The sequence below is a fragment of the Mustela nigripes genome, chromosome 17 (assembly GCF_022355385.1).
Source record: "Mustela nigripes isolate SB6536 chromosome 17, MUSNIG.SB6536, whole genome shotgun sequence".
Lineage (NCBI taxonomy): Eukaryota > Metazoa > Chordata > Mammalia > Carnivora > Mustelidae > Mustela > Mustela nigripes.
Window position 1 is genome coordinate 24,108,536 of NC_081573.1, and position 24,184 is coordinate 24,132,719.

At 38.3% G+C, this 24,184-nt stretch overlaps 1 protein-coding gene across 2 annotated transcripts in view; it reads right to left on the reverse strand.

Moving 5' to 3' along the window:
* Positions 1-23,421, reverse strand: part of SHCBP1 (SHC binding and spindle associated 1) — a 29,919-nt gene extending 6,498 nt beyond the window's left edge. Inside the window, exons 1-10 of one of the 2 annotated variants that reach the window (XM_059383881.1) lie at positions 23,267-23,421; positions 19,889-20,056; positions 19,596-19,711; positions 17,708-17,916; positions 12,592-12,684; positions 9,388-9,621; positions 9,129-9,297; positions 8,709-8,829; positions 5,467-5,598; positions 4,709-4,827 (exon numbers count right to left, since the gene is read on the reverse strand). In XM_059383881.1, the coding sequence (XP_059239864.1) occupies positions 4,709-4,827; positions 5,467-5,598; positions 8,709-8,829; positions 9,129-9,297; positions 9,388-9,621; positions 12,592-12,684; positions 17,708-17,916; positions 19,596-19,711; positions 19,889-20,056; positions 23,267-23,375 (1,470 nt within the window). In that variant the 5' untranslated portion in view covers positions 23,376-23,421. Of the gene's footprint in view, positions 1-4,708; positions 4,828-5,466; positions 5,599-8,708; positions 8,830-9,128; positions 9,298-9,387; positions 9,622-12,591; positions 12,685-17,707; positions 17,917-19,595; positions 19,712-19,888; positions 20,057-23,206 lie in introns of both variants that reach the window. The other variant, XM_059383880.1, reaches the window with a different exon arrangement.
* Between the last annotated feature and the right edge of the window lie 763 nt (positions 23,422-24,184).

Below are 24,184 nucleotides of genomic sequence, written 5' to 3' on the forward strand. Positions count from 1 at the left end.
TAGGTCATGATCCCAGCGTCCTGGGATCGAGTCCCACATCCGGCTCCTTGCTCCGCAGGGAGCCTGCTTCTCCCTCTGACTCTGCCTTCCACTCTGTCTGCCTGTGCTCGATCTCGCTCGCTCTCTCTGACAAATAAATAAATAAAATCTTTAAAAAAAAAAAAAAAAAAGAAAGAAATCTTCAGGTCCAGATGGTTTCACTGGAAAAATCTACCAAACATTTAAAGAATTAATGCAAGCTAGTGCCAAATTTGTTTTATGAAGCTAATATCCTGATACCAAAACTTGACAAAGTGCAAATAAAGAAAACTTCAATATCCCTCATGAATACAGATGTAAAAACTCCTCACAAAATATTAGCAAATATAATACACCAATATATAAAAAAAAATACACACTATGACTAAGTTGTGTTTATCCTAGGGATGCAAAACTGGCTCAAAATTTGAAAAATCAATGTAATCCACCGTTTTCTTTCATCCAAAAAGAAATATCATGTAATCATATGAAATAATGCAGAAAAAGCATCTGACAAATGTCAATATACATTCATTATATAAATTCTTACAAAACAGAAACAGAGAACTTCTTCAACTTGATAAAGAATATCTACAGAGCACCTGGGTGGCTCAGTCAGTTAAGCGTCTGCCTTTGGCTTGGGTCAGTATCTCAGGGTTCTGTGATCAAGTCCCATGTTGGGCTCCCAGCTCAGCAAGGAGTCTGCTTCTCCCTCTCCTTTTACCTCTCCCAGTGCTTGTGTTGTCTATCTCTCTCCCTAATGAAAAAAATCTTAAAAAAAAAAAAAAAGAATATCTACAAAAAGCCTACTGTTACCCTTATACTTATTGGTGTAATATTGAATACATTCTCCCTAATATCAAGAACAAGGTAAGGATATCCACCCTGACCACTCTTATTCAACATAGTGCTAGAAGTTCTAGTCAGTGCCATAAAGCAAAAAAAGGAAACAAAACCATACATATCAGAAAGGAAGAAATAAAACTGTCTCTATTTGCAGATGTCTACGTTGAAAATCCCAAGGAATCTACAAAAACAAACCTAGGACTAAGAAAAGTCAGGAAGGTCACAGGATATAAGACAAGTCAATTATATTTCTATATAGAAATGAACACGTGGAATTGAAATTAAAAACATGAGATGATTCACAATCACCAAAAAAAATATAACTATTTACATATAAATCTAACAAAACACATACAAGACTTGTATACTGAAAATTATGGAAATGCTGGTGGAAATTTTAAACATAAAAAAAGATGTCCATCCTACCCAAATTGATACAGAGGTTTATTAGAATTCATATCACAATCGCAGCTAGATTTTTTTTTTTTAAGATTTTATTTATTTATTTGACAGAGAGAGATCACAAGAAGGCAGAGAGGCAGAGAGAGAGAGGAGGAAGCAGGCTCCCTGCTGAGCAGAGAGCCTGATGCGGGACTCAATCCCAGGATCCTGAGATCATGACCTGAGCCGAAGGCAGCAGCTTAACCCACTGAGCCACCCAGGCGCCCTAGATTTTTTTTTTTAGATAGAGACAATATTTTTCTAAAACTTTCAGGGCACCTGGCTGGCTCAGTGGGTTAAAGGTTAAAGCCTCTGCCTTCAGCTCAGGTCATGATTCCAGGATCCTGGGATTGAGCCCTGCGTTGGGATCTCTGCTCAGTGGGGAGCCTGCTTCCTCCTCTCTCTCTGCCTACTTGTGACCTCTGTCTGTCAAATAAATAAATAAAGTCTTTTTTAAAAAAATCTTTTTTCTAAAACTTTCACTGAAATCCAAAGCAACTAAAATACCTGAAACAATTTTGGAAAAGACAAATAAAGTGGGAGGAATGACTCAATCAGATTTTAAGACTTTACAATAGCAGGTATTGGTGGAGGGACAACTACACAGATCAGCAGAACAGAACAGGGACCACAAAAATGAGCCCACACAAATTTCCCAGATGATTTTTGACAAAGGTGCAAACCGATTTATTGGAGGAAGGACAACCTTTTCAAGAAATGATGTGGTTACAAGTGGACATCTATGGGCAAATAAATAAATCTTAACCTAAAACTCACATTTATACCAAAATTTACTCAAAAATGGATCATGACCTTAAGTGTAAAATGTAAACTATAAAATTTTTAGGAAAAAAAATAAGAGAAAATCTTTGAGATCTAAGGCTGGGCAAAGAGTTCTTACACTTAACACCAAAAGCACTAGCCATAAATGGAAAAAGTGATATCTTATGCTTCATCAAAATTTAAGACTTTGCTCTATAAAAGCCCATGTGAAGAAAATGAAAAGACAAGCTATAGACTAGCATAAAAATCTACAGGGGTACCTACCTGGGTGGCTTAGTTGGATAAGCATTCAACCCTTGATTTTGGCTTAGGTCATGATCTGAGGGCCATGGCATCAAGCCCCAAGTAGGGTTCTGAGCTGGACATGGTGCCATGGCTGGACTTGAGATTCTCTCCCTCTCCTTCTGCCCCTCCCGCCCTGCCTATTCACAGATGTGTGTGCATGTTCTTTCTCTCTCTCTCAAAAAAAAAAAAAAATCTGCAATCCAAATACCCATTAGAGTACTAGTATCTCATATAAAAAGAACTCTCTGGGCACTGGGTAGCTCAGTGGGTTAAAGCCTCTGCTTTTGGCTCAGGTTGTGATCCCAGGGTCCAGGGATCGAGCCCTGCGTTGGCCTCTCTACTCATTGGGGAGCCTGCTTCCCCCTCTCCTCTCTGCCTGCCTCTTTGCCTACTTGTGATTTCTCTCTGTCAAATAAATAACTAAAATCTTTAAAATAAAAAAAAAAAGACCTCTCAAAACTCCAGTTAAAAAGAACAAACAATCCAGTTAGAAAGTGGGAAGAAAAAAAAAAAAAAAAAAAGAAAGTGGGAAGAAGTCACAAACAGACATTTCACTGAAGAGAAGGATGGCAAGTAAGCATATGAAAAAATGTTTCACATAACTAACCACTAGGTAAATGCAAATTAAAACCGTACACCTATAAGGGCGCCTGGGTGGCTCAGTTGGTTAAGCGGCTGCCCTCAGCTCAGGTCACAATCCCAAGGTGCTGGGATTGAGCCCCACATCGGGCTCCCTGCTCAGCAGAGAGCCTGCTTCTCCTTCTCCCTCTGCCTGCTGCTCTGCCCACTTGTGCTCATTCATTCTCTCTGTCAACTAAATTAAATCTTTAAAAAGTAAATAAAATTAAATAAAATTTAAAAACCATACACTTATCAGAATGGCTAAAAATACCAAATGATGGTGAGGATATGGAGCAACTGTATCACCCAAACATCACTGATGGGAATGTAAAATGATATAAGTACTCAGGAAAAGTCTGGCCATGTCTTTAAAAAAAAAAAGTAAACATGCAGCTACCATGTGTCCTACAACTGCACTCCTGGGCATTTACTCCAGAGAAATAAAGTATTCACATAGTAACCTGTATGCAAATGTTTACTGCAGCTTTATTTACAATAGCCAAAACCTGGAAACAACCCAGATACCCTTCAACAGGTGAACAGTTAAATAAACTGCAAGAACCATATGCTGGGGAGTGCCTGGGTGGCTCAGTGGGTTAAGCCTCTGCCTTCAGCTCAGGTCATGATCTCGAGGTCCTGGGAATCGAGCCCCGCATCAGGCTCTCTGCTCAGCGGGGAGCCTGCTTCCCCTTCTCTCTCTCTCTGCCTGTCTCTCTGCCTAGTTGTGATCTTTGTCATCAATGGATAAAATCTTAAAAAAAAAAAAAAAAGAACCATATGATGGAATACTACTCAGCAATAAAAAAAAAAAGAATAAACAATTGGTACCTACAACTTGGATCAAGTTCCAGAGAATTGTACTGAGTGAAAAAAGCCAATCCCAGAAGGTCATGATTTACAGTTACATAACATTCTTGAAATGGTGAAATAATAGAAATGGAGAAGAGAATGATTAAAGAAGTCTAAAGGAGAAGCAATTGGATGCCAGTCCCAAAAGGTAATATGCAGGATCCTTAGAGTGATGGGAATACTCCACTTGACTGAATAGACGTTATCCTGCTGTGCGACTGTACTACAGTTTTGCAAGATGTTAAAATAACAGAATATACCTGATCATAGTCAAAAGGCCAAGAAGCAATAGTAGAAACAGAATACAATGCAGGGATTTCTCTGTATTACTTCTTACAACATTTTATCTCAGCAATTCTCTCAAAATAAAAAGTCTGATTAAAAAAAGCAAAAGCAGGGCGCCTGAGTGGCTCAGTGGGTTAAGCCACTGCCTTCAGCTCAGGTCATGATCTCAGGGTCCTGGGATCGAGTGCTGCATCAGGCTCTCTGCTCTACAGGGAGCCTGCTTCCTCCTCTCCCTCCCTCTGCCTGCCTGTCTGCCTACTTGTGATCTCTGTCTGTCAAATAAATAAATAAAATCTTTAAAAAAATAAAAAATAAATAAAATAAAAAGCAAAAGCAACTAAACTTCAATTGCTATAAAATCATTTATAAAGTTAACAAATGTGAAGGGTCTAAAATTCTGTTAGCACAGAATAACTGGGATTTCCTATTTTTCTTCCTTATACAACTGAACCTGGCTGATTTAATACCTAAAACTGTCTGAACCTCTGAAGAAAGAGAACGGGAGTATGCATTTACATCTTGGTCCCACATTTTGTTTACATATTTAGAACTTAAACCTAAACTGCTTCCCCAATCCTACCTTGGCACCATATAAATCCGAGTTCTTCATTAAAAATTCTGCTGATGTTCGCACTGTGACTCCTGTGGTTTCACACTGCAGCACACAATTTTCCAACGTGGTCTTACCACGGTGAATGACTAGGATGAAAACATGCAGTCAAATGCTTTAAGTAATGTGTGTTTTCCAATATTAGAAATGGTCTAGAGGTGACATGAGGTGGTCTAAATATTTCTCTAGCTACCATTTAAACTTTGATACTAGAATTACGAACTCATATTTTATAAAATAATGACTAAAATTTAAAAGCAACATTCTTAAAAATGATTGATCTCAGAAATGCAAAATCAAGTTAAAAAGCACTTTTCACTACCAAAAAAAGTATCAGAAAGTAACTTTCATGAGTATCTTGGAAGGGAAAAGAAAAGGAGACCCAACTTAAGATTCTAGAAAACCAGTACCAGCACAATGTGAATAGAACTGCACTGAGTCTAGGGCTAAATCGAATACAAAGAACACAGACCACAATATTGGAATGTTTAAAAGGGGGAAAAAAAAAGATCACAAGGAAATCAATATTAAACTAACAAATTTTTAAGAATAGGCTGAACTATTTTTTACTTGAGAGTAACTTCCTAAGTCATCATGTTATGTACATAAATAATTAATCAGCCTTTTACATACTCAAAAGTGGTTTGTTAAACTGCATCTTCTAGAAAAAGTAAAGTTTTGTTTTAAAACCTGGAACAAAATAATACAGGAAATATTCAGATACTTACTCAAGATTCCTTCTACAGCATCATGCTGGATAAATTTTATGCCTGAGATTTTAATATCTACACCTGTACAATCCACAAAAGTATCTCCTTTGCCCCTCTTTTCTATCACAATATCATCTGGTAGACCATACCCTAAGGAAGAGAACAGAGCATTTAAGATGAGTGAGGGGAAATGTCTACACTAAAATTGCTACAATAGATTTCTCTATTTCAAATGGCTCCAAATAATATGAGACCAGTCAACCAAGTTGCATTAAATAAAATCTAATCATCTCCCTACATTTCTTGTTTAATTTAAACTAGGGTATATAATTTTTAATAATAACAATTCCTCAATTTGCCCCCATATCAGGAAGACTACCCTATCAACCATCTCAGACCAGCTCAGCACTAAATTCACCTACAAAACTGCTATATAAAAATAAATAATCCTAAATATAGCTGGTTCAAAAGCTTTAAAGCACTTAACCCTTATAAATTTTTTCCCAACTCTGAAATTCTATTATTCTAATATAAATTAGGTTTAAAAAAAACCTAAGCGTTTCTCAAGATTTTCTAATTTTAGTGTTCTTTTTTCCTTTATTTTTTCTTATTTTTAAATTGTGTATGGTGACTAATAGAACACAATAATTTTAGTATTCTCTTAAACAGACCGACTTCCAATCTAATAAACTTAAAACCATTTTAATTATTGAAGAAATAGGTCTACCTTGTGAACCAATAAAAAACACTGGATCTCTACAAATCCCAAACTAATAATACAGGCCAGACCTCTGAAAGGGCTTACAAAAAACTGAAGTATCAGAAAACCAGAGAAGTTGCCTGACTTTTATCATAAAACAAAAGCACATAAACAAAGCTGTAAGAAATAACTCTCATTGTCTAAGATGAGCCTTTACTTGAGTAAATGAAAGCAGTCACCACATCAAAAGACATAGACAAGATTTCAGGGACACTGGAGAAGAATCCTAGAGTACTCCATACTTGGGAATGCTGCCAATGGTAGACTGGATGATTGGATTTTGAGTATCTTTTTTTCCTGATTCTTTTTGTCTGTAGTTGGAACATTTTCTATAATAACCATTGTTTTTATTTTTATCACAACAAAATAAAAAATAGTAAAATAATTGTCATAATGAGAAAAAACAGACTATTGCATAAACATACTACATATTCTGAGTAGGGTTTTTAAGATTTTATTTATTTATTTAACTGACAGCGAGAGAGAGAGAGAATGGTAACACAAGTGGGGGAGTGGGAGAGGAAGAAGTAGGCTTCCTGCTTCGATGCTTTGCTGGGTCCCAGGACCCTAGGATCATGACCCCAGCCAAAGGCAGATGCTTAATGACTGAGCCACCCAGGCACCCTATTCTTAGTAGTTTTAAAACATAAAACCATCACTTAAGTGAAGGTATGTTCTAAACAAGAAAGAAAAACACTATATATAAGCCTATATATAAACCCTACTATAAGTACTAGTAACACCCTAAACACAGTAGGTATTCAATTATATATCTCCTGTGATAAGTGTTAGCTATAGATCAGAAAAGATATCAGATAACCTTTAATCTTACTCATGAACGAGTACTCCATAAATTCACACAAGAGATATCATAGGATTTCCCAAATTCTCAGAAATGCCCTCTGTCAGTAAATCTACTAAACTTTACACTCAACTATCAGAATTCTATATGGTTATTTATTACACTTTGACAATTTCATTATTAATACCCTCACCAATCTCGGAAGAACTCTTATCCACCATAAAATCTATAATATCAATGTTATTTTCACTATGCCAAAAAATAAAGTGTTTTTATTGCAGTGATTTATCCTGCAGATGTGTTATTTATACACACACATCTATTATATATCAAATATTGGAGAGGAGAAAGAACAAAAATTACATACATAAAACAAAAAAGGGGGTGAGGTGATGTACTAGTGAACAGCAGGAAATTAAACTCCTAGCCTTGTTTCCATTAAGAAGTTTTGACAAGATAAAGATAAAGAACATAGCTTAAGTAGTTTGTGAACAGCTGCACAAGTCCCAAAATGATAAATGATTTTTTGCATTACAAGCTTTATTGCTAACTTGAAGCTCTTTTGGTAAATAGTTGAACAGGTGCATCTAAATTTGACACGTTATGGAAATACACAGGACCAAGATGAACAATTGTAAAGTAACCTAAATTTAGGAATCTCTCTAAATGTACAATACGATGATGCCTGCTAAAAAGTTATTTTTAATAGAATCTTTCAACATAAATGTTCTCAAAAGTACACTTTGGTCAAGATACGGAAGCGTAGAATTTGACATTCAGCAAACTTTTAATTTTCTTTCCCTCTGGAGAGAGAGCACAAGAGCACAAGTTGGAGAAGGGCAGAGGGAGAGGAGAGAAGCAGACTCCCCACAGAACGTGAAGCCCATAGCTGGGTTTGATCCCAAGACCCTGAGATCATGACCTGAGCCAAAACCAAGATTCAAATGTTCAACTGACTGAACCACCTTTAAAAGCCCCTCAGCAAGCTTTTAGAGATTTAATAAGGGCACCTGGGTGGCTCAGTTGGGCATCTGCCTTCAGTTCAGGTCATTGTCCCAGAGTCCCAGGATGGAATCCCAGAATGGAGTTCCTGCTGGGCAGGGATTCTTTTTCCCTATCTGCCCCTCCTCCTGATGGTGCTCACTCTCTCTCACAGTCTCTCTCAAATAAATAAATCTTTGAAAAATAAAATTAAAAGTAATTTAAAATAAAAATAAAGAGTAAGATAAAAAAGATTTTTGGTCCACTTTCAAGTTGGACCTATACCTATGCAAAAATATGTTAAATTTAAAAACAAAAAACCATGCATCAACATATCCATAACATATAAGAAATAAGAGTAAGCAGTCAATAAAAATACTAAACTTTTAAAAAATATTGCTAGGAAAAATTTTTATTCTAGAAATGATATTTCCTCTCCATGAACCACCTACAATCTGGAAAATATGTTTCTTCCTAATGGTCTTTTTTTCTCTATATGCTTATTTTCCCAACACATACAAATAATCATACCTCAAGTTGCTCAAACATTGAGTCAATCCCCCATATACTTTGAAAACTCTTAATATTTTAGGGAAACTCATTTGAAATCAAGTGGATTAAATCATATTCTCGAAGCTTCAGCAAGCTCCAAGTGACTTACTGTTTTCTTAAGCATATCATGCAAAAGAGTTTGGTTGCATGATATTCCAGACTCACCTTCCAGCTCAATGGAATCAGCAATGGAGAATGTACCATGTACCGTGTAATGGCCAGGACAAACAATCACAGTATCACCTTCATAGCAGGCATTTATAGCAGACAACGGATCACTATGGAACTAGAAAACAAAAACAGATTGCAAATATACACCCCCAAAATGGCAACCTACATATCACTCTAGGTACCCTCATGCTTCACTTTATAAAGGGAGCCAAAACTACATACTTAAGTATCTCCTCATGATCAACACATGCTTGGTAAGTTCCTAATGCTGATGACAGATAGGGCTCCCACTACTACCCATTTCACCAAAGAATAGTTCTGGTAAGCTCCTGTAAATGCTTTGTAGAATTCAGGAAAACCTTGGAGTGAATTCAAAGAAAAAAAAGCCACCTCAGGCAAAAAAACTCCTTTTACCTGAATTTCTGTTTCCTCCTTACAAGGCTCCTGACAAAGCCTGTCCCTGAGCAGAGACTGCAGCAGACCAGTCATCATGGTGGAGGAGACCACATGCATCACCTTCTGACCATTTGGACGAATGCCCTTTGCTTGGATATTCGAATTCTTCTGATAACCGAACACATATCTTAGAGAAACCAACAGACCCATCAGTTCTTAGTAAGACAGCTGGTTAGAAAAGATGCCAACTAACTAGGAATAACAAAGACACACATACCTCAACAAAGGATTCTCAATGAGTTTTAGCTTTTGTTTCAGCTGTTCAATCTCTGAATATAATTTTAACCCTTCAACCATGGAGATGTTTTCCTGTTCGGAATCAGAGTTACAATTTGACAAACTGCTTCTCAGATTTAAAAATGTCTGGTAACTCTCCTCACATTGGGACAACAGATTGCGGTAATCAACAACAAGTCCTGAAGGAACTCGGTCTTCAAGGATATCATAATGCCTGAAAGTTTAAAAGCAAATTAAAATCCACTGTCTTTCTGACACATTTTCCTATCATTAAAACAGCCCATTTAGTCCTCAAAGACCAGGAAGAAATAAAGCATTTTATCATACATAACTCAGGTACATGTAAAGTCTTTCTGAATAGCACTCTATTATAAATGGAAGCTATTTAAAGTTTTAAGGACCACTTCGTTAAAGTCACTAATGTTTCTTGCTTTGGGGAGTTGCTGGGTTTTGTCCTTAGATTTGTGCTTTAGAAACACTGAGAGTTCATGTTTTATCATTTGTATCATTATTTAATAAAAAATTATGTTCTCATATATTAGACTCAAAATCTTAATAAGCAGATGTCAGGCAACAATCTGGGAGTATGGGGCAGGGTGGGGAGGGAAGTATCCTAATAGTATTCATAATAATTTTGAAGATTACCATATTTATAGGATCAAAAATTAAAAATGATTTAAGCATTGGCTTTAGTCCTTCCTCACATTTAAAGCACTACAACACAAAATTATGCTGAATATTCCCTCAAGAAGATTATTACAGTATGTTTCAAAAATGTAAGGCTTTGAGAGTTGCAGAAAAAAATATATAAAGCTGCCATTACTAAACTAGAAAGTGATTAAAACAAAATAACCTTGTATTGGACAACCTTATTGGCACTTAAAATTTATTATTAGTTTATATACCTTCTCAAACATATAGATAGAACAAAAAGTATTTCTAGATGGAATATAATAATTTATTAACGTAGTACAATCACGTTAACAGATGTGAAATTAATGGATTTGAAAATAAACTGCAATATTCTTGTCATTACCTATAGTTTTAAATAATTGCTTCATTTCTCGTTAAAAGTTTACTGACTAGCTATGCCTGAGGCCAGAGTTTTTCAACCTTGACTGCATATTAGAATCACTGGAGAGCTTTTAAAAATACAAATGCTTAGGTCCCCATTCAGACCAATTAAATTGATCTCTAGAAGTAGAGAGGGTTTTTTTTAAGTTCCTTGGGGATTCTAATGCGCAGTCAAGGCTGAAAACTATTGCCTTAGATGATGTTTTTTCAACTTAGTCATGCTCTAAATAAGATGGGGGGAAAAAACAGAACTACATCCTTAACAAATTTACATGAAATTACAGTTAACATTCAAACAGTATTTAAAATGAATAAAAAATAATTTTTTTCCACTTTTCAACTAAATGAATTAGGTGAAGCTTGAAAAGCATAGATTTTGTCTGCTTTGGTTAATCCATACTCATTTAAAGATATTCTAGAAATCCACTCTGCAAACAAAAAATTGGGAACCAAACCACTGACTGCTTGATCAAGTCTATTAAGTTATGAAGATTAAGACTCAAATTTTAAAATAAGTTTCTTAGCATTTCCAATATCCATGCCAATCAGCTTATTTCTCTTCATTAAAGTGATACTTTGTGGTCTAAAAGCAATGAACCAACACCTGTGTCTCAGACACAGCTTTGAAGCACAGCGTTTTGAATTAAAAAGGAAAAACATATACCTCACAGTGCAAAATCAAGACAATATGGTTTGATTCCCTTTAAATCCTGCCTGTTGATAACAGTACACCTATCTTTGCCCAGGGACCTTTTATAAAGAGTCTGCCTACATTTGATAACATTCCAGTTTCCCTACCAAGTACCATAGTTTCTTCTCCAAAACTGAAAACAATTCCTCCCTTATGCTTTCCCATCTGCCAGTGATGTACAAAGTATGTATATAAATCATTTCTTGTTGTTTAAACATGTAAAGCTGTCAAATCAGAATACATTCCTTTCCAAGATCAATTTGCTAGATACACAATACTCACCTACGATTACATTTCACTTCAGTCAAAACCAATCATTGCTTTCTAAGGCCAAGTATACCAAAACTAGAAAATATTGAAATCCTGGCATTTTATTGAATACACTATGGGAAAATAGGAAATGCACAATGGAAAAATTGGAAAGGCTAAATAAAAATTATACATAATTCTAATGGTAGAACCATTAACCAGACTTTTCACATTTCTTTTTTTTTTTTTTTTACTTCTTATTTACTATATAAACCAAGAGAAACTTACTAAATCTAACTGGGTTCCACAAAAATGTAATGGGTTACTGCCTTATCTTATGTAACCAAATCATCTTTCACACAGGAAAAAAAAAATTACCTTCTACAAAATCTTTTTGAGTGCCAGTTCTAATTTTATTCTTATAGCAGCACTGCCCTTAAATTACCACTTATGAATACACGAAAAATTACCTAGTCTTAGAGTACCATCTAGTGGAAATGTGAATGCCACATTTAACAAAATCAGTGTAAAACAATTACTTGGGTTGCACCATTAAGCTAGGGGGTTTTTTGTAACGTAAGCATTTTTCCCTATTAAAATATGACAAATTAGAAAAAGAATGTGTTTCACTATTTAGGATATTTTTATGCACCACCAATATTAACTGTTTCATATTTTCATCCATTTGTCAAATAGGATTCAAGGACAAGAACTTGACAAAACACCCTGAAATAATTCTGTTAGTTTAACCTAGTATGTTTTACTATAGGAATTTAGAATAAAGCCAAATATTTTTTAAAGTTCTCTTTTAAAAAATTAAAACAAAAGAAGCCTTCTATAATTCAACTAATTTCACTATTTTTCAAACAACTGTCTTTGAATTTAACACAGAGAGGTTTTTTTTTTTTAACACCTCAGCTCAACTGAGTTTTATTTTATAAAAGTTAGCCCTTTAACTTCAGTGTCCCTGAACTCTGCTGTTACTCACTTTATAAACTAAAAGTAGGTTTCTCTGCACTTGCACAAGTTTCATTTAATAACTTTTTAATGGGTTATACTATTTGTATGGTGGCCTGTTCGGTGTGTGGGCCCCTGAAGTATATATACACCAGATGGTTAAAATTAAACCAGGGCAGCTATTTTTCCAACACGTACAGGTCACTAACTTACAATCTCAATCGAGGTTCAACACATCGGACAAAATAATCATACTCATCCTCCTCTTCTTCATCCCAGCTCCTCCAAATGTTTTGATAGAAAAACCTGAAATAAAAAATTCAAATCATTCAAATTTAATCACTGGCTCGGTGTTAGGGTTCTGGAGGTGTGCAAGCTAGACTAAATCGAAACAAATGTATCAGCTACAATGGAGAAAGCTGCATAAATGCTAGATTTCAGTCATGAGTCATAGAACTTCTATGGATTGGCCAAAGAAATTTTTCTGTAATACTGGTTCCATTATGATCTTTAATTAGAACTATTTATTGGGGTGCCTGGGTGGCTCAGTTTGTGGAATATCTGCCTTCAGCTCAGATCATGATCCTGGAGTCCTGGGATAGAGCCCCAGGTTAACTGAGTGGGGCATCTGCTTCTCCCTCTCTCTCTATCCCTCCCCCCACCAGCTCATGTTCTAAATAAATAAAATCAAAAAAAGAGAAAAGTTTTATTGACCATCTATAATTGGGTGGATGGTAGTGCCATTTGTTAAGACAGAAAAGACTTGGAGAGAAACAGGTTTAGGTTAAAAACAGAGTTGTTTTCTCCATGTTTGAATTGAGATGCCTATCTGACCTCCAAGTGGATGATGTCAAGAGTAAAGATGAATATAACAAACCCAGAGCCCGAGGGAAAGGTCAGGGCTAAAGATATAAATCTGGGAGTTGTCAACTTATTGATGGCATTAAAGCAACAGATGAGATCATCTAGGGAAATAATATAAGGCAGCAGTTCTCAAAGCCAGCTACCTGTTAGAGCCGTCTTGGAAGCTTTTAAAAATTGGTTCTCAAACCTATTCTAGACCAATAAATCAGAATCTTTGGGGGAGTGTGGGAGGTAGATATAGAATCTAATTTTTTTAAACCTATCCAAGTAATCAACAAATTTTTATTATGGAAAATTTCAAACATATACAAGAGCAAACAGTACCATGAATACCATGATACTATGATGAAGCTGCATCACCCAGCTTCAACAATGATCCACGCATAGGCAATCTTATTTCATCTCTACCTTACCTACTCACTTCTTTGCTCCCCACACCCACCATGCCGACACTGGATTACTTTAAAGCAAATGTCAAACATGTAATATCGTTCACAAATTTTAGTATGTAGCTCTAAAATAAATCTTTATATCAAGAAAAAGTTAAAATTCTTTAATATCCAAACATCCAGTTAGTGTTGAATTTTCCCTGTTTGTCTCTTCTGCTATTGTTGCTATTGTTGTTTTATCATTGGCTTGTTCAAATAAGGATCCAAACAAGGGTCAGCCACTGCGCTTAACTAAATCACTTTTATTCTATAAATTATCTTCTCCTCCTTTTCTCCTTGCAATTTATTTAAGTTTTCCACACTCTAAATGTTATTGATTCCATCTTCATGGGGTCATCTAACATGTTCTTCTGTTTCTTTCACTTCTGGTAAACAGTAAGATCTAAAGACTTGATCAGCTTTAGGAAAGTTTGTTTGTTTGTTTGTTTGTTTGTTGTGGCAAGGATACTTAAAAGGAGACACAATGTACTTCCATTAGGAAGTATATGACACCTGGCCATCTCTTCTGATGATGAGGTTAAGAAACCAGTGGATTCAGTTTTGTCAGCCTGATCCATCCACTATAAAGTTCCCTATGAGTTTTCAACCAATGGTTGTAGCAGCCAATCATGATCATTGCCTAGAAACTTTATTTATTACAGGTTGTAAATATTGATATTCTGATCCTATCATTCTTTCCTCATGTATTAGTTGGAATACTCTTATAAAAAACAATTCCCAAGTGATTCTAATGTGCTTCCAAGGCTGATTAAATAGAGGGAAGGGTAGCTAGCCTAGGATGGATCCCTGGGTAACTCCAACATTTTAAAGTTTTGAGCAAGAGCCAAGATGACTAAGAAGATGGGAGGAGAGTGTGTTAAGAAGATGGGAGTGACCAAGTAACTAGAATGTGACCAAGAGGGAAAGCAAGATGAGATCAGAGAAGAGATGATGGGGAAGGAGAACAAGGAGGACTTTGATGACCTCAAGCACAGCTTCAGTGATGCTGTGGGGCAGAAGCATTACTGAAATGCCACGAAGTGCAGACTGAGACTACACAAAACTCTGCCAGGAAGTTCTGCTGTGAAAAGGAGCAGTGAAAATGAAGCCATCTCTTAATCTTTATAGATTAGACTGCTAGTCTCTTCAGCCTCTAGAGTCATCTTTTTATGTTGTTGTTTGGCTTTTTTTTTTCTTTCTTTCTTTTTTAAGAAGGAGAGAGAGTGAACAAGAGCAGGGGAAAGAAGGAGGAGACTGCCAGCCAATCAGAGGGCCCGATGCAGGGGTCCATATCAGGACCCTGGCCTTGGACCGAAGGCAGAGGCTTAAAAGACTGTGCCCCCTCTAGAGTCATCTTAAAGAAAAAGAAAAAAAAAAAAAGGAACCTGAGCATGCCTTTACTCAGTAAAAAAAAACCTGCTGGTTCCTACCCCCAGAATGAAGTTCAAAATCCTGAGTGTGGAGGTATTCCATGGGTTCACAATCTGGCTCTAGAGCACCTCTCTTAACTTCAGACCTCTTTTATGCAAACTCCCATTTCAGAAGCTCTTTCAAGCCTCCATGCGACATGCTGGCAGGCTGTCCACCTTCTCCACCTGGTGATCTTATACTTACATTTTAAGACCCCCTCAAGTAGTAAGCTCACCAGTACTGTACTGGACATTCATACATCATTCACATCTGCACCTCCTCTGGTGTTTATTCTCTCAAGAGAGAAACCTTGACTTCTGCCATATCCACTCATCATCTCCGCATCCCCCAGCTCTACTCTACCACCAGGTCCCAGCCATCCAACCTTCTCAGGAAGCCTCCATGTGTCCTCTCCATACCCCATTCTAGTCCACTCTCTTTCCCTAACCTGGGCTTCCTAGTCCATCTCCCTGCATTTGTTTTCCAAAATACAAAGTTGATCTTATTCACCTTTGAATAAAAACATTTTGATGCTTCCCCAGTGCTCTTAAAGACAAAAATGACTAACCTGCTGGCAAAGCCCTACATCTTCTAACTCTTAACAACCTCTAAGCTGGTTTCCTAAGCCTCCTCCATTACTGTCTGTTCCAGCCACACTGGCCTTTCAGCACCTTAAATTCATTCAGCTTGCGAACCTGTTCCCTCCCTACCTCTGCCACAGCCCCTTTCACCTAGCCAATATTTCAGATCCAAGTCCAAATGCCATCTCCTCAAGAGACAACCATGTAATTGCCACCTAACCTAGCCTTAGGACCTACCTCTTCACTGCACTCCTTGCAGTTTCCAATCACATATGCACTTCTGTGTGATTAGGATTCATCTCCCACCTCTAGATTGACAGTCCCTGGTGATGGTGATTGTATCAGCTTCATGCTTCAGTCACATCTACCCCTCAACTCAGGACCCAGCACTTGAATATTCATTGAGTAAACAAATGAGAACCTGCATAATTTGAACCTTTCTGGGCATTAACCAGAATCTGAGCCCTCAAAATGAAGAATAAATTTGCCAGGCTCACCTTCAAATAATACCATTACTAATTCTAAATACTAGTCTTTCTACCAATTTCAATACCCCTAGAGATTAGCTCCCTGATTCTTAATTTCCTAAACTCATCAATTATCCCTTTACCTTCAAATGCTTCAATTGAAAGATTTTTTTCAAGTGAGATAAACATAAGAGAATTAATTATATTGGTTCTGGACAGAGGCCAATTCTTTAGATTTATATTGCTAGGCCTAATGCTGAATATATAGGGTTAAAATTTCTTGGGTACAATTAGAAATTTTCCAGAACATCTTGGAAGCAGGGCCTGAGATACCCTGCTTCTTTGTAAAGCATTCAAATTAAGCTCAGCAAAACCAGGTTAACTCACTAATGGTACAAAAACTGAAAACTACAAGACACTAAGCCACACTAGTTCATAGAGAGTACTCTAGGAAATCTCCCAGTTCCCAGAGAAATAGAAGTCCATTTTTAAATAGATAAAAGTCAGCCTTCCTTAGTGAATATACTTATAACACAGAAGATCCAAAAGAAGTACCTGTACCAGGAAATACATGACAAAAGATCTATCTGATGATCGTTATCAAAGGGGAGGTGATGGGGGAATGGGTGAAATAGATGATGAGAGCTAAGGAGTGCTCCCTTGATGGACACAGGGTAATGTATGGAACTGCTGAATCACTATATTGTATACCTGGAACTAATATAACACTGTATATTACCTATACTGTAATTAAAAATTTTTTTTAAAAAAAAGGGTATACTGTTTAATCCAGGTAGGAGCTTTCCTCCTCACTGAAAGGACAAGATGAGCACATGTTCAAGTGGAAATCAAGTATGCCAAAAAAGGTTGAAAGGCATGAACATATCCCCTAAGGATACTGGAAATGACCTGAGAAGAAACCTTCTTTGGCCAGATACATTCTTGAGAAACAGGGGCGCCTTGGTGGCTCTGTGGGTTAAAGCTTCTGTCTTCAGCTCAGGCCCTGATCTCAGGATCCTGGGATTGAGCCCCCCATCTGGCTTTCTGCTCAGTGGGGAGCCTGCTTCCTCCTCTCTCTCTGCCTACTTGTGATCTCTACCTGGCAAATAAATTTTTTTTTAAATCTTGAAAAAAATATATATATGTCTTGTCAGTGCGTAAGACATGGTGTACCACCTCCTTCACTTTCTCTTCTTTCCTCATATTCAAGTACATCAACCATAAGCCTTAGCATCCAGAACTTTTAAGGGTTTCTAAACATATGCAAATCAAACATAGAATCTCCTATCTTTTGTTAACATTTGGGGATACTGAATGAAAGCCACACAGGAATTCTTTGTATTTTTTTTTTCAACTTTTCTGTAAGTCTGAAATTATCTCAAATGAAAATTTAAAATGCTTTTTAAATCTTTTTAATTTAAAAAAGATCCCCCTATCTTTGAATATTTTAAAATACTGCCATGACCAAATTTACAGTATGAGTTTTAAATCTGGGTATATAACACAAACTAGAATTACTGCATTTCATCCATAGTTTCTGACGACAAGGTTATTTTTATCAACTCTCCTCTCTTCCTACCTGACATGCTCAATTGCAAGGGCTGTCTGGTCAAATATTCCAGAATCATCAAACACCACCCACAGCTCCTGCAGGGGCAACCGATGTTCCTTCAGATCGAGGAGCTCATTCATACATTCCAAGGTAAAAGAGCTCACTTGAGATTCACAGAGGTATGGGTCTGCAAGCCTCACCACTGCCTTCAAGGCTGCAAAGTCCACATCTGTGACCTGAAATTTAAAATAATGTGACTTACATGGAAATCAAAATTAAGATACATACAAAACACTACTAATAGCCTGATTTTATTATGCAGGTAATGGGAACAGGGAGCCTTCCTCCATAATATAGAAAATAAACAAGAAAGGCCTGGCTCTTACCCAAATGGAGCTTACACTGTAATTGAGACAAACAAACAAGATGGTGATGAGCATGTGACAAAGTATAACAAACAGGGGTAGTGGTCTGGTTTTGCTGGGATGGTCAGAGTCACTTCTTAGCTGTGATGTACAGGATGAAAGGGAAGCAGCCATCTGAAGAGCAGGAAGGTAAAAAAGGCCCTGTGGCAGAGAAAAGCTTGGCTGCTGGAGCAGCAGAGAGGCAGTATTTTTTGCTGGAACGGAAGGAAAGAAATGGGCGGGGGAGGGGCACCAGGCGATGAGGGGAGAGAAAAGGGCAAAGAGAGGAAGACAGAAATGGCATTAGAAGGAGCTTGGATTTCGTATTCTCTAGACAATGAAAAACCACAAAGCCAACACCATGGCTTTGGTAAATGCAACGCATTAGAGATTTTAAGCAGAAGAATGATACATTTCTCTCTCTCTCTCTCTCTTTTTTTTTTTTGACGCATTTCTCTTTTAAAACAATGACTTTGGGGTTGCCTGGGTGGCTCAGTGGGTTAAGCCTCTGCCTTTGGCTCAGGTCAGGATCTCAGAGTCCTGGGATCGAGTCCCACATGGGGCTCTCTGCTCAGCGGAGAGCTTGCTTCCCCCTCTCTCTCTCCCTGCCTCTCTGCCTGCTTGTGATCTCTCTCTCTGTGTCAAATAAATAAATAAAATCTTAAGAAAAAAAAAATGACTTTGACAACTTTGGGAGAGTGGATCAGGGTGGAGGTTGAGGGTTGGACATGTATGGAGGACACGACCAATGACAACACTATTATAACCAAATTAATAGGCCTTTCCTGCCACCAAACATATTAACATAATACAAAACTTGAGTCACCAGAAACAGCTGCAACCCACTGCCTCATCCATAATCACTGCAGTAAATGATGTCATTTTCTCAAAGAGCTGCAGCAACAACTTGTATTCTCACTCCCTGGTTTAACATTTTAGGTTAACAGGGTTTTCTGTGGTCCAGTTAACAAACACTGAGAAAAATTCACAGCTGTAATTAGAGTGCAAATTTAGTGTAAAAGGCCCAGTCAGTTGAAAAATAAGATCATTTTTACTTTTGACAATGGGATACATTATCAAGAGATTAACCACATATCTACAAATTTGTTAGGCAAAAAATAGGCCAGTTTTAAAATGCCTGTTTGGTTTGAGCTACTTAATGGGCTACAACTAAGAAGGTAAAAAATTAATTGAAACTCCGTTGACTTCATAATGAGGTCTCTTTATTTTTTAAATGGTCTCAAATACCTCCTCCACTTCATAGGTTTATAATCCATTCTCCTTGTCAAAGGACACTGGAACTTTAACCACCTCAATTCCCGAGTAGCTCCTCCTTGGCTGCCTTTAAAATTTGCGGAACACTTCATACACCGTGACAATTAGATGTGAAAAACATGCTATTTTCAATCAGCTCATAAACTTTAATTAAAAATAAGCACTTTGGCTCTAACAGTCTGAAGGAAAGTGCTTTAAGCTAGAGACAAATGTCTTAACAACAGAATTAAATTTACCTCAACCAGCACCTCAAACACATTAGTGTGCCAGACTGCCCGCCATCCAGATGGTTCAAGGACCTTCTCCAAGAACTCAGCTGTGAATTCTCTTACTTCAGAGGCCTTGCAGTCAGCTACAAACAAATTAAACACAATAAGAATTGAGACTGCATAAAGCAGAGAAAAGTTAGTAAATCCATTTTCTCAGAACTAACTGGCAATCTGGAGACAGAAATCTACTTGTAAACTGAAAACATTAAAAGCAGCAAAACAAAAAACAAACAAACAGCAACAACAACAAACCTACTCACCTAAAATGTAATCTTGATAAGCTCTGAATCGCTCATAGAACAAAAGTTGACTTGTCTGGAATATTTCTGGAAAATGAGTCTTTCCTTCAAGCACAAAACTTGGTAAACTAGAACCTGGCTTATCATGATTGCTGCAATCACTGCATGAATCTTCATCTGGAAACAGAGCTAAGAGAACAAAAATAAGCAGGTTTAACCATCCTAGACACTTCCAGTGCTTACAGACTTCTCAGAAATTCTAAACAAAATACAAATAAGGATTTGGATCTGATGCTTTATTTACCTTTATCACCATCAAAAGAAATCAGTTTTCCAAACTTGAAAATATCTCAAAATCCAAGTTCTACTTTGAAACAATAAGAACTTAAAATCTTTCATAGGTTAAGTCTTTGCTGTTCTGTGAAGTTTTTCAGGAAGGCAGAGAAAAAAAGGTTTTTCGATTCACTGGCAATCACTAAAAATCTCCTTCAAAGGATAAAGTTATGATTCTTACTATAGCTACCAACTTCCAATGGTCAAATAGCTTATAGTTATTTTTTTCCCCAAAACAATTCCATAAAGTCGCATTAAAGTTAGGAGCTAGTTTCCTATATTCCTTCACAAATGAGCTGAAGCAGCCCTTCATTTTCTGCAATATCAGTCTGTCAATGGTCCCTCAATAAACAGGGATGAGAGATGCTTAATAATGCATAAGGTTTACTTCGCTAAAGGTACTTTACTAAAAGTTCCTCCTCACCAATTTCAGTGACTGTGTCTAAAGAAAGGATTAGAAAATGCTAATCACATTAGGTTTGGGCTGTATGTAATTATGTTTCATAAGGCATGATTTGATCAGTGGCATATCTAATTCTGTATAATATGATGTTTTTAATAGACAAAACAACTACTAAATAAACAATGCTGAGGGTAACATTTAAGCTGGCAAAATAGTTTCCACAGGTTGTTTCAGGGAGAATATCTGAGACTGTTATTAACAGCAATCTTTCTCTCAACCACACCCCAGCCCACTGCCCGCTGCTCCTCATATTTTCTCCTTCCTTCGAATCTTTGCCTCTATTCAGGCTACCAGAACTACTTGATCCCACAAATGACCCATAGTGTACTCAAGTCTACTGCTCACATGCCAAAGCACATGAGCCTCAGAAAACATCAATACCTCACTGCTGTGTGGCAATCTCTCTGTGCCTCAGCTTCCTCTCCTATAAAGTGAAGATGAAGATAGCATGCCTGTTTCAATTCATTAATTCAATAAATTATCTGTCAATCACTTACCCATCAAATAGTATATATAAATGTTTATTAGAGGAATAATACCTTCCCATTGGGATAGTTTTTATCAAAAACAATAAGAAGGGGTGCCTGGGTGGCTCAGTGGATTAAAACCTCTGCCTTCGGCTCCGGTCATGATCTCAGGGTCCTGGGATCGAGCCCCACATCGGGCTCTCTGCTCAGCAGGGAGCCTGCTTCCTCCTCTCTCTCTGCCTGCCTCTCTGCCTACTTGTGATCTCTGTCAAATAAATAAATAAAATCTTAAAAAAAAATAAGAAAAGCTATCAAGGAAACAAGTGTTGGTGAGGATGTGGATAAATAGGAACTCTTATACACTGCTGTAGGCAACAAAAATGGTACAGGGCTATGGAGAACAAACAGTATAGTGGTCCCTCAAAAATTTAAAAATAGAATTACCAGAAGACCCAGTAATTCCACTTCTGAGTATATATCCAGAAGAACTGAAAGCAGGATCTCCAAAACATATTTCTACGCCCATGTTCATAAAAGCATTATTCGCAATGGCTAAAAGGTGGGAGCGACCCAAGCGTCCATCAATGGTTGAATGGATAAGCAAAAGGTGATATCTCTATACAAAGGAATATTTTTCAACCTTATAAAGGAAGGAAATGCTGACACCTGCTACACCATGGATGAACCCTGAGGACATGATGCTAAATGAAATAAGCCAGTCACGGGAAGACAAATACTGTATGAATTCACTGACATGAGGTACTCACCGTACTCAAAGTCATAGAGACAGAAAGTACAATGCTGGTAGCCAGGAGCTGAGAGAGGGGAGGATGGGGAGTTATTGTCTAATGGGTACAGAGTTTCAATTTACAAGAAGACGAGTTATGCGGATGGAAGGTGGGGATAGCTGCACAACAGTGTGAATATATTAAACATCACTGAAGGGGCACCTGGGTGGCTCCGTGGGGTAAAGCCTCTGCCTTCGGCTCAGGTCATGATCCCAGAGTCCTGGGATCGAGTCCCGCATCGGGCTCTCTGCTCAGCAGAGAGCCTCTTTCTCTGCCTGCCTCTCTGCCTACTTGTGATCTCTGTCAAATAAATAAATAAAATTTTTTAAAAAATCACTGAACTATACAGTTAAAAATGATTAAGATGGTATAAGATGGTAAACTTTATGTGTATTTTTACACAATATAAAAAAGCAAAGACTACCTGACTTCGCCACAATTCTTTACAGCCACTTTGAAAGTACCACTTTTCACACATTATTTCCATTCATCTTCCCCATTCTGTAGGACCACTGGCTCTGTTTTCCACATAGGAAAACTGAGGCCAAGTGATTTTTGCCGGTTCACAAGAGGGATCAGCAATGGAATTAAATCACAGGTATGTTTTCTCCCTTTGCCAGGACTCTTTCCACTACATAACCCAACTGAAAATGTTAAAGGAAAAGTCTGAACAGCTTAAAACATCAGGAAAGAAAATCCTAACGTTCTCTCCATAAAGAGGTACACAGCACTGAAAATTGCACTTGGGCTCTATTTTTAGACTCTGCCGCACCCTGGCTCCCTTCACTTTGGGCGTGTCAGCTGCCGTCAGTGCTCGGGGCCGCTACCGAGGCCAAGAGTTTACTATCTTCTCTTCGGGGAAAGGATTCATGAGCTCCTCTGAGATTGAGATGAAAAAGAGGAGACGTCTCTCCACAGATGAACGCAAAAAAAAAAAAAATAATAATAATAATAATAATAATAATAAAATAAAATAAATAAAAACAATCCGGAAGCCCACCCAGACATCCCTGCTGGGAATTCCTGAGCGGGCCCAACCCCTTTCAGTGTCAAGGAAGCTGAAGCCCGATGGGGCGAGGAGAAGGGGAGAGGCCCAGGGTACCTCCCGACCTTGACGTTCTGAGGAGGGGTGGGGGCCTCTCACAGTCACCGCCGCCACCCTGGCCAGCCGCTCCGGAAGGCCTGTGAGACCCAGGCGCCCTCGGAGGGTCCCGACTGCCCCAAGCCACCGCGGACACGGTCGGCTGCCAGGAGGCGGCTCCTCCGGCCTGACAAGACGGGTGCTCACCTTTCTCCAGAGGCGCCGGCTCCTCCTCGACCGCCCAGTCCTGACAAGACGGGTGCTCACCTTTCTCCAGAGGCGCCGGCTCCTCCTCGACCGCCCAGCCCGTGCGCTCCTGCTGCGCTGTCATGGCCTGCGACCCCAGCCCGTCACCCGTCAGCGATCCGTCCGCCATTTCAAATTTCCGCGGGCAGCCGCCTACCTCGGGAACAAAGTGACGCAGACGCTCCTGACTGGATGGTGGGCCGAGGCGCTCAGGCCAATTAAAGGAAAGCGTACGTTGCCCCATTTCCGAACGAGCTCCGCCCTCTCCCGCCGCCTCTCACGGGTAACAGCGCCTTTGCGCCACCTACTGGCCGGACGAACCGCTGCTGTTCTCGCCCAAGTTCTTGGTTTTTTTGTTTGCTGTGATTAACATGGACAAAATTGAACTTGGAACAGAATCTGGGATGACTCCTGAAACACTACCAACCCATGCCTGGAAATGGGTGTTAGCATTAGAGGCACTGAACTGGGGATCAAAAAACAGTATTAAGACTTGTTTCTGGGCGCCTGGGTGGCTCAGTGGGTTAAGCCGCTGCCTTCAGCTCAGGTCATGATCTCAGGGTTCTGGGATCGAGTCCCGCATCGGGCTCTCTGCTCAGCAGGGAGCCGGCTTCCTCTTCTCTCTCTCTGCCTGCCTCTCTGCCTACTTGTGATCTCTCTCTGTCAAATAAATAAAATCTTAAAAAAAATTTTTTTTAAAAAAAGACTTGTTTCCACCATTACTAGTGTAGTGGTATTACCTTGAGCAAGTCCTTCACCTGTCAGAAACTCATCTTCCGTTGTAATAGTGTATTTACCTAAGGGGCTGTGAATTTTTCATCACTACAAGTAAGACAGTCTTTCTCAACATCCCCCCGCCTCTCCCTCATTTGCTGTGTATGCACACACAATATTTTCAAAGAATGTCAAATCAAATTTAGTAAGTAAAAGTATGGTTTA